Below are 14,266 nucleotides of genomic sequence, written 5' to 3'. Positions count from 1 at the left end.
AAAAAAAGCAGGGAGAACAGGGCAGTCCTTGCAGATAACCTCTTGCAGAGGAGAGAAGGGGCACTGGGTGCAAGCCAATGCTCCTGTAACACCAGCCAGCCTTGCAGTCTTACCACAGGACTCATGCGAGATCAGCTTCGCTTGCACAATGCTCAGCAAGACACATCTCAACTTTACTGCTTATCTTCCCCATGAACTCCACAGCTTGCTGTTCTTTTTACCCCTCTGCCTCTTCGGGCCACCAAAAGCCTCTTTGATAGCCCCACTCACTTGACAAAGAAAACAGCCACCGCACAGCTGAACATTCACCATCTTTCCTACACCAGGATTCAGTGCCCACGTCTCATAAATTTCAGGAGGGCTGATGGGAGAGCTCAGGACTCGTAACATCAAACAGTTTGTATTACTAGCCTGCTACCCACAGCTCCTGGAAACCCAGAGCACTCTATTCCTTCCCCATGATACGAATAACTCGGATTTCTCTTGGTAATACTGCTCTCAGGACATTGAGAAACAACTTCTAAAGGCTACCACTGTCACAGCCAGTGACACCTAGTGAGGTACTGCTCTGTTCATCACTCAGCCAAAAAGACGCCCTCGGCTGAGTCTTCTCACCTCCTCTGGCATAATTACCTCTTTCCTCTCCACGTCAGCTTGAATTTTCGCTTGCGTGACAGCAGCCTCGCGGAAGGAGGAGCTGGCCTGTTTGGCCTGTTCAATGAGAGTCTTCAGCTGCTGGGCGGTGTTGAGCAAGGAGTTGACCATCTCTTCCAAGTACAGCCAGCTCCGCTGCTCCGTCACCTCCAGCCCGTTCACCACCGATGGGGATATGGCTTTGGTGGGGGTCGTGGGGGGCACTGCCAGGGCAGGGAGCGAGGTTAACACTGAATATAAAGAAAGAAAAAGAAAATATAGAGAGAATTAGGACATTTCATTTCCATGAAGTGGGTTTTTTGGTGGTTTTTTTCTGTTGTGTTGTTTGGTTGGTTTTTTAAAATACGGTCTGCAAAAATTTCCAGTCCAGGTAAGTTGCAGCCACACGGACCTACCTTCTGTGCCCCAAAGTGCACAGATGGGTCTGTGCAGAACAAGCTCTTGGGGCATCCTCAAACCCCTAGGACAGAAGAACATGTATGGTTTACCCTGGGAAGGAATTAACACCTCTGGGAGGTGCACTGCTGCAGAGAGGCACAAGGAAGCAGTGAAAGCAGCATTGCCAGGGACTCCTCTGCCATTATCATCACAATGTTCACTTAATGTTTCCCTTAACTACCCCTAAGTAAGGTCATTCAGTGACCCAACACTTTTCTGAAATATCCTGATGTCACTTCTCAGGTTGCAAAACTACAAAAAATAGGCACGGATCCACACCACACTCCCCTATACATCCTGAATTCTGATCTTAACCATAACCCTGGCCCAGGACTGGAATAAAACCAAGACAGTTATCATCACCTCAAAATCACATGTAGTACAAACACGCACTTTCCAAAACCACCAGTTGGGAAGCCCTTCAAAAAAAAAACCCCAGTACTTGTAATTTCTTTGGACCCCTTCATCCTGGATCCTACCCGTAAAACAAACTATGGCCATAAAAACACACATACCACACAGCTATAGGTATCTGTTTCACATATCCTGGGTATTCTGACCAGCAACTCTCATTGCAGCTCTGAAACCTCTCCTTGCCTAATCCCAAAAGTAAGAGTGAATGTATAAGAGCCCAGATGGAAGTTTTAGCTTCAGGCACTAACATCTCCTGACATTTGCTTTACACTGATTGTGTTGGGCAGTTTTCAAGAAAGAAATTTCTTGTCAATGGCCCTTTCCTCCAGATTCCTAACTACAACTCTTCACTCCTATATAAGCTAGAATGCTACGGGTACGGAACAAAATACAAAAGCACAGAAGTCCAGCAACACTTCTAAACATACTCCAAGGGACATTAAAAGAAGAAAAAACCCACCAATTACTGAGGTGTCACAGCCTTTACTTTTTCAGACCCTAACCATAACCTTAACAGTAGCTGCAGTTGGTAGGAAGCACCAAAACGAAGCTAAACTCCTGTCCTGGTAACTCAATCACACTTCCCCTGAACTTACCTCCAACCCCCTCAATTATCAGGGCTCTGCAGTCCTCCCTTTCCCAAAGCCTGTGTTGGAAAATTAAAGTCCTAGAAAACAATGTCTGTCTTAGCCTCACCTTTGCAAATGTTTCAAAAAAACAGTTATTGTGTCACTGAGACATCTACTTTTCAGAACAGTAGATCTGCATGGACACTGGGAGACCACAGTGTGAGGAAATTAAATCTAGATCCAGGAACCCAACAATACACAGTGTAAGCTCACCTTAGGCAACATTTCCTGGAATAAATGTTACCTGGCTTTACTGGCCTTACCTTTCCAAAATTTCACTCTAACTCTAAATACTCACCACCTGCCATAAAATTAAGTCCAAGGCATTCACATCTACCAACAGCCAACCTCTAAATTCCTCACTAAATTGTTTACTAGAAAAAAAGAGGGCACCACCAACTTCAGGGCTGTGCAGCCTCATTACCCCAAAATCTACTAATAGTCCCTTTCAGGATTTTTCCTCACATCTTTAGGTAGGAGTTTCAGAACGACGCGACACACAGAAAACACAGTGAGTACTGCAAGGTGAGAAACCACATTTCTTCCTGGTTCTGCACTGTCAGGGGAAGAGCTGTCAGTATTCCAGGCACCAAAAGCCAACTAACAACCTTGACTTTTAAACAGCGAATGTCACATTCATATAATAAACACGGGACCATTCCAACTGATGGATGCTATGGCCCTCAGAGAAACGTTCAACACAGCTGGGAATATCCCTTCAGAAGCGCTGAGCCATTTAAATGCCGATTGCACCCTTCCTGTGCCTGCTCTCCTTTTAGAACCATTACTCTTAACACCTCGAGAGCCTCTGCCAGGCAGCTTGTCCCCCAGCCCCAAAGATAACGCCCAGGGATAACTCACAGGCCTTGAGCACCTCCAGCCTTGCAGGGGGGTGCCCTGCAGAGAGAGCTGCTGCTGCTAGGTACTGACCACTGGTTCCATTAAAATCCATTTTCATTACTGGATCCGGATTCTTTTCCTTGAAACCAGAATTAAGAAATTTTACTAAAGGGGAAGTTCTTGACCAAAATATAGAGGCTGAAGTGTCTGAAAAGTACTTTATTATCATTTTATTATCAGTCTCCCATCACAATCTGTTTTGGATGTCATTACAGATAATAGCTTTCCAGTCACACTGGTCTGTCTAAAGCGGTTCCAAAAAGAAAGGCAGAAACAAGCCCCAAACCTTTCTCACTGAAGGACGGGGATACAGAACAGCAAACTGCACAGCCCAGTTAAAAACACAGAACAGCAGCGCCCCCCATTCAGGAAAAAATCTTGACTACACTTCAGATGGTACTTAAAACTCAACTGTAAATACTGTCCTGAAAAAATTCAACTGTAGATACTGTCGTGAACAGCAGCTGGCCCACACACCTGCCTGTGCCAGGCTGCAGTTCCAGCAGTTCCGCTCACAGTGAACCTCTCCTTAGCAAAACATCGGCAGACAAACCAGACTCCTCACAGGGCTACATTGAACACGGAGTATTTTCCAAGACAGCAACTGATTTAAGTGTATTGACTCTTGAGTCCTTTTCATAGAATCACAGACTGGTTTGGGTGGGAAGGGACCTTAAAGCCCAACCAGTGCCACCCCCCCCCCCCGCCCCAGGCAGGGACACCTTCCACTAGCCCAGCTTGCCCAAAGCCCCGTCCAACCTGGCTTTGAACCCTTCCAGGGAGGGGGCAGCCACAGCTTCTCTGGGGAACCTGTGCCAGGGCCTCACCACCCTCACAGGGAAGAATTTCTTCCTTAGATCTCATCTAAATCTCCCCTCTTTCAGTTTAAAACCGTTCCCCCTCATCCTATCCCTCCCCACCCTGATCAAGAGTCCCTCCCCCCTTTCCTGTAGCCCCTTTAAGTCCTGGGAGGCAGCTCTAAGGTCTCCCCGGAGCCTTCTCTTCTCCAGTTGAACCCCCCCAACTCTCTCAGCCTGTCCTCACAGGGGAGCTGCTCCAGCCCCCCAGGCATCTCTGTCAGGATGTTGACACTCCTGAGCTCGGAGGAGGGGATCCTTGAATATTAACCAGCTCTCTTGGGCCCCTCTTCCCTCCAGGACTTTATCCCACACTACTCTACCAAGCAGATCTCTGAAGAGCCCAAAGTGAAGCCCTGAAGTCCAGGGTAGTGAGCTTGCTGCACACCCTTCTCACTGTTCTAAGGACCCTGAACTCCACCATTTCATGGTCACTGCAGCCAAGGCTGCCCTTGAGCTTCACACTCCCCACCAGCTGGTCCAGCACAGCATCTCTCCTCCTTGGCTCCTCCATCACTTGCAGAAGGAAGTGCTCATCAACACATTTCAGGAACCTCCTGGATTGCTTGGGCCCTGCTGGGTTGTCCCTCCAACAGATATCAGGAAGTCCCCCAGGAGGGCCAGGGCTTGTAAACATGAGGCTGCTCCTTTCTGTCTATAGACGAGCTCATCCACCCGCTCCTCCTGGTGTGGTGGCCTGGAGCAGACTCCCAAGTTATACCTGGTATTTTTCATGCAAGCAGCAAAAGCTGAGAGAATCCAGCAGAGATTTGGAAAGAATGAGTCTCAAAACCAGCAGTACTGCAGGTCACTGTGTGTTAGATGTGCGACCTTTTCTGACCCACAGCATTGCAAGTTCACCACACAGGTAAATGGTCATTTTACGCTCAACAGCCCTTAATTAAAATAGTAATTTCAATCAATTTGCACATGACTGGCGTAGAACTATTTGCACTTAGATATGAATATGAGATAAAGCAGTCTTTTATCAGTAGCTATTTGCAGAAGACCCTTTCCCACTGCTAAATTTCCAGCACAATATTTATCCCAGCATGGCATTTGATAACTTATCTAGCAGGAATTGCTTCTGATTCCTCATTTTGGCATAAGTGTATCAGTCAGGAGAAAGTATTCACCAGTGAAAAAAAATAATCAATGTTTAATTAGTAACATCAAGGTCTGACTAAGACTTAAAATCAACAAGATTTCATTCTGGACAGACCAGCAACGCACTATGCTGCTCCAAATAAGTAAATAAAAGGTCACACAGAGGGGAGAACACAGGCTTTAAAGGAGAAAGACGTCAGACTGCACAAAGGAATACAACATGTTTACATGATCTTTTCCTGATGTCTGAGAGAACAGTAACAGGGATCAAAACCTGCCTGTCTTCCAGCTCTGCGTCAGCGAGATCAGTAAGTATCAGATCGCTTCACAGAATCATAGAAATTAGAGAAGTGAAAGGCCTATAATCGCCTAATCCATCTGCTGGCCAGTGGCAGACTGTTCCCTGCTCTATTTCTTGCCCAGGCTCGATAAACACATAAAGCAATAACAGCACTCCAAGTTTGCAATTCCAGTTTCTTCAACACTTCCAGTTTCTATCAGTACAGGCAACACTCAAATAGCATCATATTCATTTCATTTATCAGTCAGAAAGGTGATCAACTTTACGTAATATAACATTTGAAGAGCTATTTGATAATTGGTTTAACCCATCCTATCAAACACTAAAGGACTGATTTGCATTTGTTGTTTTTCATACCATCTTTTCTGGTTTTACTCCAGAATCGGTTTGACCACGGCAAGGGTGGCTCTCACTGCAGTTGTTAAGCAGCACCCATCATTCCAGCACAAACGTCAGTGCTAGTGCTAAGGGATGGAAACCTGACAGTGGATGCGAGAACAGCATCCTGCCCCAAACTGCCTCCAGCACGCATCAGTGGATTCACAAAGAGATGTGGGAATTTTTAGAAAAGCTTCTGTGACGCAATTTTAAAGGAGACGGTCTCCCCAGACCAAACACTAAATAAATGTTTCACCACAATGCCCAAGTGGTGACAAAAGCCTTGAAGCAAAAGCCTTAGGAAAGGCAGGGGACAGCAAGATGATTTAGGAAGCAGGATCACAACAGCCTCTGGTAGAAACCAACAAATCAAAGTTCTCAATAACAGAGTGAAAAACTTTCCAGGGAGTGAAAAATCTGCTTCTCCAAATCTTAATAACCGCAAAACTCATAAGCAAAAGAGAGGAAAGTTAATTTTTCTGCCTCAATCTTTACGTTCACTGACTAGAGAGCAAATTCAAGCACTGCTAACTGTTGCACGTGATGGACCTAAAACGTACCGATTTTGGGATGAGACGTCGGCAGCGCAGCTTCAGGAAAAGGAGAAATCTGACAGTTGTCCTGGTAACTGGGATAGTGGGGTTCTGGGTGATTGACCCGGCAGGGCTGCTGGACGTTGGTATCCTGAACTGCAGAGAACAATGGCATTATGAATCACCGCACAACACGGCTCCCAGGCACTTCTTATGCCTCTTTCACGCATATTTTTTTTACATTTTAGACAAGTTCCTACACTCTATGATAATTCCAGGGGTTGTAAATGAGAAACAGGAGCATGATCTTACACACTTAGCAAGCAAGGCAACCTTGTACTGGTTTCATCTCTGCTTTCACTTTTAAAGGCAAAGGCCATTGCTGCCTTCCCTCACACACACCTCTGTATTTACAATAATCACAGGACTCTGAACTCTGGTTCTCGGGGTAGGACAGTTCCCTCAGCAGAGCTCACAATCCCATGTATCAATCAAACTGAGAGAACTAAAATATATGTCATGCATTTATATTTTGTTTGATTTATTCTAGCATTTTTCAGCATTTATTCAGCATTTTTCACTTAGTTTCAACACTCAGCTGGTTTTCTTTTTTTTGGTAGTATTTTAGGATGAAGGAGTAGTGAAAAAAATGACAGAGATAACCATAAAAAAAAAAAATCAGCAGCGGTGTACATTAGCAGCTGCAACATCTGGACAAAACTTCTAACTTCTTTTGTGCAACTGGTAAGATTTCAAGCTGCTGAAATCACTTCAAAGGAAGGACAGCGGGTTAACATATAGTCTGTCTGTAAGCTCTTAAGAAATCCTTTGTGCAGTATTCAGAATGCTTCTTCCTATAGCAATAGGCGACCAAAACTTTTTTTTCTCCTTCTCAGGTATGTCTAGCAGACATACACCTGAACTCTTACCAGCGGCTCCAGTGAAAACATCACCCTGGGACGGACTTTCCGAGATAATTGCTGTGGCTTCCACTGTCGATGCACGATCAAATGTCAGAGCACCAGAGGTAGTGATCTGTCCAGAAGGAGTCACGGTGACTGGAAATATTAGAAGTACTTTCATAATTAACACTCAGCGCGAGGCCTCGGTCGTTTAGCTGTTGATATCCCTGTTCTGAATCATCAGTAAGTGGCCTGCGACAACCCAAGTTTGGATCACACCTGTGACCAATACAGTTGGAAAGGGGAATAAAAACCCCGTTTGGCTTCCGAAGGCACTGCTGGCCTCCTGCAGGACTCTGTTTATTCTCGGGGTGTACGGGGCCAGAATGTTCACTTACAACACGCTGCCTCCCAAATCACCACCTCTTCAATTATTAGATGAGCAAAAACTTAACACTGACCATAATGGTTCAGTGGGGCCACAAAACCCACCAGTTTCTGGCTCACCCTAATTAATTCCAACCTTAGTAAGAGCGGTTCTTACTACTTAAATCAACATAAAAAAAACATGGATTACAATTAATCCTATAACAGTTTGGTTAGCTGGACAATTTTAGCTGTCTCTCTACACAGAGTGATATATTATGCTTGGCCAAAGCAAGGAACAAGTCACAAAATCCTTTTGGATGAATATTCCTGAGTGGCTCCAAAATGTTTTAAACCCTTTTTAAGCAGGATTAATTAATCTGGCACCACTCCTTGGTAATGGTCTGATTCTGCAGCACACTGCTCAGCCAGAAGGATCTTTTAGCAAACAATTATTCAATTTTTAGGCAGATTCATGCCTGGTGAAATACGTGGCTACAACCAAAACAATCAGTCCTCCTCTCTCCCAATGCCAGCATGAATAAACCTGCAACCTCACAGCACCTCACATCAGTGAACCAACACAGACTAAACCCCTCTGGGGGATGAAAAAAAACAAAACAAAATTCTACAAAATCCTTGCATATTTCTCTTCCTGCTGCTGGTAGTAATCTAATCTTACTTTTGGCTGTTCTTTTTCGGATTTCTGTTGCTTCCTCCTCAATTCACTTTGTAATGTTACCATCCAGATGATGCTAGTGTGATAAAAGCAGGAGGACACACAAATGTGACTGGGAACGTGTGAGCTGGATGAGCTTGCAAATTAATTTCTGCTCTCACACAGATGGTTTGACAATCAAAAACAGTAAGTAACAAAGCGTGTGCCGAATGTTAGAAAGGAATTTGCAGATGAAAGCATCACCTTCTGCCTCCTTCATTAACGACTTTCAGGCTGTGGATTTCATTCCAGGTGCTTAGAACCTACTTTTCTATGTATTTCAAGAAATAGCATAAATCTCACTCCATAGTGCCCACCAGCTTCTAAAGGGCAAAAACCAAGCTCTGGGGATGGGATGGGGATTTCCAGCAGAGCAGAAAAGGGACAGTCTTCCCCTCAACCTAATTTCAACAGGAGGATATTTCTCAATTGTCTGTGAAAAACCTACAGGAAACCCACTATGGATCAAGGCCAGGAGTCCACAACTCCCCCTGAATGGCCAGGCATGTAGAGGGGGTAAATATAATCCAGAACTCTCTCAGAAGAAAATAGGAAACCTACTGCTCACTGCAAAAGGATGTCAAGATGCTTAAAACCAAGTCTCCCGGAGGTCTAGAGTTGCACTTTTTCCTACTCAACTTGCAGTCCCAATGTGGCAACACTGTGCTAGTTTCTACACAATAGGAAGTGAAATTAGCTAAAGACACTGAGCCAACAAAACTACCCAATGAAAAGGAAGTGGCAAAAAATAAGACATTTTTCTCAGTTGGCTAGTTCCAAGGGGCCGCTGATAGACATAAAATATCTGGTGTAGCAATTCTTCATCAAAAAAGGGAAGCAATTTTTACCAGGAGAAAAGAACCTACATGTAGTAGCAGCTGTGGCAGGAAGCAGAGTGATGTTTTTGGGGCAATCCTTCTTCACTGGAGTTGCAGGCATTTCATTTTCTTTTTTCCGCCTTTTATATGGTACGAAGAGTCGTACAGGGCCACTCTAGGCAAAAGGAAAAAAACAGAAATTACAAAGAAAAAAGTAAAAGGTGAGCTGAGGCACCTCTTTGGAGACTTTGGGTTCACTCTCATCTTTCCAGATGCAGCTAAGGCCAAGCAGCACATATCCCCATGGAAGATGTGTGGTTTGCAACAACAGACCAAAAAACTTATTCTTCTCCAAACCAAAAAAACTTTGTGAAAAGAAAGTTACGCTCAGTTGTCTCCATCTCAAGAGGCACAGATTCAGCCTCTTCCCACTATTATTGAAGGAGCAGAACTGGGCAAAGAATTGACTGCTGGACAAGGTGGTGGAAGAAAAGAGAACGAGAGTGAGAGGAAGACAGGAAGCGATTAGCTTCAGGTCTAAGAAACAAGCTAATCATCCAGTTCATAGCAGAAAAGAAATGCAAAACACTATTTCAAGGCAAGCTGAAGACTTCTGCTTTCAGGACTTTAACCTCATTTTTGAAACAAACAAACAAATAAACAAAAAACCCAAGTAGTTTAATATGAAAATATAGACCCAACATAGAGTATTACATTACTTCCCTATAAAAACATTTTTTCCAACTCAAAAAATTATGAAATTTGAATCAAAAATCACAGTTTTTACATCCCCCAAAGGCATTCTATATAAGTATTAAGAAAAAAAAAAAAAAAAAAAAGAAGAAAGCAATAACTTTTATCCAGTTTTACTGAGGCTGCTATGCAATAGTGCTAGCAGTTCCTTCTGTCCGTTCTCTGTGAAGCATGGACAAAGCACGCCGCAGCCACAGGACTCATGAACGTTTCTAGGACACTCATGACCTGCTGGCAAATGGCTGTGGCAGCTTGACTGATTAATTGTTTTTAAACTAATGGATGTAAAACCTACAACTCACCAGAGTCATGTCATCGCAGCAAGCAGCACAAGTACAAGAGGCAGCATGAGGATTTAAAATCCCATCCTGGAATTAGAAGATTTCTAGTTCAGCATTAGTCACCAAAACCACCGAGAGTACGACTGTATTCTGCTAAAAGGTTCAGACAGCTCCCAGAGAGACGAACCCACTCCCTCCTCGGGGCCCTCTGCAATGACAGAGGCCCATTCCCCTACATCTCGGTGATGGGGCGAGCAGATAAGGGGAAGAGTGAAGGAAGAACAAACAATTTTCAAATCAAAAGGCAAGGATATGTGAATTTGAGACTTTATAAAGTTTCTGCCCAAGCAGAAATCACCTGTCAACCTAATGGCAATGCCAAATTCTCCATGAGACTCCTGGATGCTGCAGGAAACAAAGGACCCAAAGCAATAATCAATAAACGGTGCGAGTGAAGAATATGTTTGTCAGGCAAACAGAATTAAGCAGATCAGGTTATTGAATTACAGTACCATGGGTGAGAGCTTACTTCTCAATTTCTGCGACACAGCTCAAGGCTGGACTTCATCCTGCAGAAACTGCGACCCCTTTTCAAGTACAAGCAAGATTTGTATTGTGCTATTTGAAAACACATCTAGAAAAATTCCCCTCACATCACCAGTTCTCAACCAAATCAAAATGCTGCTTCTGAGTTGCCCCCTGGCACCATCACACATAGGTCTGCAGAGGCAGCGCACACGGTTTGGACTGCAGTGCTGGGCAGGCTCTGCCCAGACTCCACCTGCCCCTTCCTGCAGAAAGGAGGAAACAAACTTAACCTTACGTGAATAAGGCACTGCAGTGGCCTCCCAGCATAGCGGATGCTCCTCTTCCAGTCTTTGCTGCTGGCTCGTCCTGCCATCGCTTCGAATTCAGTAGGACTGTACCAGTTGTCCCCTTGCTTAATGCACCTACCACGGCCTCCTGAAATAAAATGGATGAAATAAATTGTTAGTAAAGGTTAAAAATCACTTTTCTGCTTTTCTGAAGAAGTAAATACTGAAATTGCAGGACAAAATAGCAGATAATCTATGGCAATCACCGAATATGCCCATCTGCTACTTCTCATCACTCTGGGATAATCATGCCCATTTATTACCCTGGCTGTGTCAACGACTGTGTGTGTTTAGAGAGCACCAACTCTGGGCCTCACCAACGCATCAAAAGTCTAGAAAAAATTACTCATCCACAACAGGATAAGTATTCCTTGGATAAACACCATAAATTTAAGCCCTTCCTTAATTTGCACTCAAATTTCTAATCCTTCTGGTCGTGAAGAAAATTCTCTATCCACAAAGCAAGCGCTGTGCCGTGCAGTCAGGCTTGCCGACAATTTTTTCTGCTGCTGCTTCAGCTTTCCCACAGAGAGAGGAGAGAAGAGGAGGGGCTAAGGCAGCTAAGGAGTCCCGTTAGGAGACAAACTCTCTATTTTCTGTTCCAGCAGGGATTCTGTAGAGCTTTGTAGAAACACAAGTCTACTTCTGAGACAAAGAAAATCTTAGAGGAGTCAACCTATCACCAGGGAGACGCTCTTCACAACAGCCTGTATCCTCACAGATTTAAGAAAAAAGTTTAAAAGACTCTGAAGAAAGAACAAACCAGAAGAGAACAATAATATCACAAGGGACTAGGCTGGCTAGGAAACTGTCTCTTTTTCCCCTCACAATAGGCCCTTAAAAGTAGCCTGATTAAAAGAAGAGTGCACCAAATGAAGGAGCAGTCACACTTCCTCATCCGAGAAGGTCGTTGTTACCTGAGCCGAGTCTGTTTTTGTACAGAACACCACTGATATTCCGGCACCTCACCGGGAGCTCGTTCTCATACACAGACGGGTCCCAGTTATACTTGGTTCCAGTTTTTTCTTGGACAGATGTTAAAGGAGTAGGAGGAGACTGCGGTCCTTTGAAAAGAAGAAGAGAAAGGTGACAGCAACCAAAAAGCACACTGGCCATACCTTCACATGCTCAGCTCGGCTACAGCAAGTGTCAAGCGGTTAACTGAAGCAGCTGACACCTCTCCACAGCAAGGCCAGTTACATGGTGCACCGCAAAAAATCCAGCTTGAACACTCTCAAAATGACTGAAAATAAAGCAAACTGCATCTTAGGAAACACGCTCTAACAGCGCATTAAACGCTGAGGTTGTAACCTGCAGTGGTGTAAGCAGCTGGCTGGATCTTCCCCTTCCCAGAGGCCGATCCTGTAACGTGTTTCAGACCGCTGAAGGTTTGCCATGCCGTCTTGTGGGCAGAAAGGAAACTGCCAAGCAGCCGTGAACAAAACCTTAGCGATAAAGACATCAGCTATTGTGACACTTAAATATCAGCAAGTGGACTGAATGGAGATAAAACTCTATTCGAGGACCCTTTAAAAAGAACCCACGTGCAGAGCTATGAGACCCATATTTTTGTTATCAATATTACAATAATCCATCTGCTTTTGAGGGTGGATGACTGTAGAAAGGCATGCAACAGCCCAGCAGCAGGGCAAGATTTTTCAAGAAGCTTATTTGCAAGGGTTAGGGCAAAGAATAAGAAAATTAAATACATTTCTGACAGGAAAAAACCAAAAAAGTATTCTACTCTACTCCCAAGAAATAGAAGAAGCACCATGTGAACACAGGACAAACGATCTTTACAAGGCAACTGCGTAATATTATGCACGGTTTTTTAATTCTAACACAGTTAAAATGGAGAAAAAGCGACCCCTCCAAGAGAAGGACACTTCAAAAACAGATTGCCTTATACCTGGTGTGAGGGGTGCTGATGGCCCCTTTAACCCTGTGGTTTCCACAATGCTGCCGTCTGTGTGAACCACTATGAGAGTAGCTTTTTCAGTATTCAAGCTGTCCCCAATTTGGAGGGCTGTTCTCCCAGACTACAAAAGAAATAAAGAGTTTAAATTCATAGAGTTAAAATATCAATGTGTCTTAGTATTCCCCCAAATCTTCTCAAAAGGCACGCTGAAACACCAATCGGTATGGCAGTTATTAGGTTAGTTTTTGGGGTTTCAGCCAACCACGTTCAAAGGTCACATGTTCCGGGTCATCAGTTCCATTACAGAATGCGTACATGGGGCTGGAAAGGTAAAAAAACCTCGCCAAGTGACAAATTAAAAAGTGTATGTGTCCAGCTAATGGTTTTGTGGCCTAAAGCCCGTACACTGCAATGAAAACAAATCCTTGACTTTACTACAGCTTGAACGCAAACCAAGCTCTTCATTTACACTAAGAAAGTACATGGGACTTTGCTAAGGCCCTCAAATGAGAGGACAGACTTACCAGCACGTGTCCTGAAATTGAAGCTGCATTTGCCACAGATGTAGTGAAAACATTGTCTGCAGAGGCACCAACGTTGGCTACTGTCACTGTGGTGACTTCTGAAATGTAAAACAGGCATGAAGTTAATATTCTGCTGCATCCAGAGAGCCTGATAAACAGCTGAACATCAAAAAATGTGATTTTATTTCCTTCTTCCTATTCAAAATTTTGTCATGACATCTTTTAAGTTGTTGTAAGCACAATCATTCTGATTTTTACTAAGCTTCGGGTTGAACGTGCTTTAATCTCCTTGAGACCCTAACAGCATGTGATGAACTAAGGGAAAAATGAATATTGCATCTGTACTGAAAAAAAAACCAAACTGTGATGCTTTTTATTAAAAGAAAGGTGGCTGGCAAACATCAAGATAAAGAGAACTGACTCTCCCTCTGCCATACATTCTAGGGTGCCATTACCTGTATGCTTGGTCCAGTTAAAAACTGCCCAAACATACAGCTAAATGTTTCTATGATGTATATTTGACTGCCTAGCTAAAATCAGAGGGGTTTAAGGACCACACATGGGGTGAGAGTGAAAAAAACACCATCTAAGCTCACACGGAGATACCAATGTAGGTATGAAGGGCTCTGAAACTTTCCACACATCAGAGCTTGCTTTCACAATTCTGCGTGTTGCAGAGCTCTTTGCTAATGGGACACGGGGTCAAAATAATTTCAGACGTGCAGAGGCAGCTCTTGCTCATTTGACTTCACGTTACGTAGCATTCAAGTGAGGAGCGTGTAATTTTCGAAGAGTGCGGCGAGTGACTCAAGCCTCAGCTCGGACCTGCCCTTTCTTCCCTGCACCCCCTGAGGTAAATGCCGGCATTTGCAGGCCGGAGCGCTGCAGGGGCCCGGGGGC

At 44.2% G+C, this 14,266-nt stretch overlaps 1 protein-coding gene across 5 annotated transcripts in view; it reads right to left on the bottom strand.

Moving 5' to 3' along the window:
- Nucleotides 1-14,266, bottom strand: part of DEAF1 (DEAF1 transcription factor) — a 36,243-nt gene that overhangs the window by 21,099 nt on the left and 878 nt on the right. For all 5 annotated transcript variants that reach the window (XR_012630990.1, XR_012630991.1, XR_012630992.1 and 2 more), the window contains exons 2-10: nucleotides 13,367-13,464; nucleotides 12,834-12,963; nucleotides 11,842-11,988; nucleotides 10,873-11,012; nucleotides 10,071-10,136; nucleotides 9,064-9,190; nucleotides 7,141-7,269; nucleotides 6,239-6,367; nucleotides 634-884 (exon numbers count right to left, since the gene is read on the bottom strand). Coding sequence is in view for 2 of the 5 variants with exons in the window: in XM_074884943.1 (XP_074741044.1) it covers nucleotides 634-884; nucleotides 6,239-6,367; nucleotides 7,141-7,269; nucleotides 9,064-9,190; nucleotides 10,071-10,136; nucleotides 10,873-11,012; nucleotides 11,842-11,988; nucleotides 12,834-12,963; nucleotides 13,367-13,464 (1,217 nt within the window). In the remaining 3 variants the exon portion in view is untranslated. The remainder of the gene's footprint in view (nucleotides 1-633; nucleotides 885-6,238; nucleotides 6,368-7,140; nucleotides 7,270-9,063; nucleotides 9,191-10,070; nucleotides 10,137-10,872; nucleotides 11,013-11,841; nucleotides 11,989-12,833; nucleotides 12,964-13,366; nucleotides 13,465-14,266) is intronic.

This window comes from Strix uralensis, chromosome 15 (genome assembly GCF_047716275.1).
Source record: "Strix uralensis isolate ZFMK-TIS-50842 chromosome 15, bStrUra1, whole genome shotgun sequence".
In the NCBI taxonomy this organism is placed as follows: domain Eukaryota; kingdom Metazoa; phylum Chordata; class Aves; order Strigiformes; family Strigidae; genus Strix; species Strix uralensis.
The sequence above is the reverse complement of the archived record's forward strand: the minus strand, read 5'-3'. Positions and strand labels throughout refer to the sequence as shown.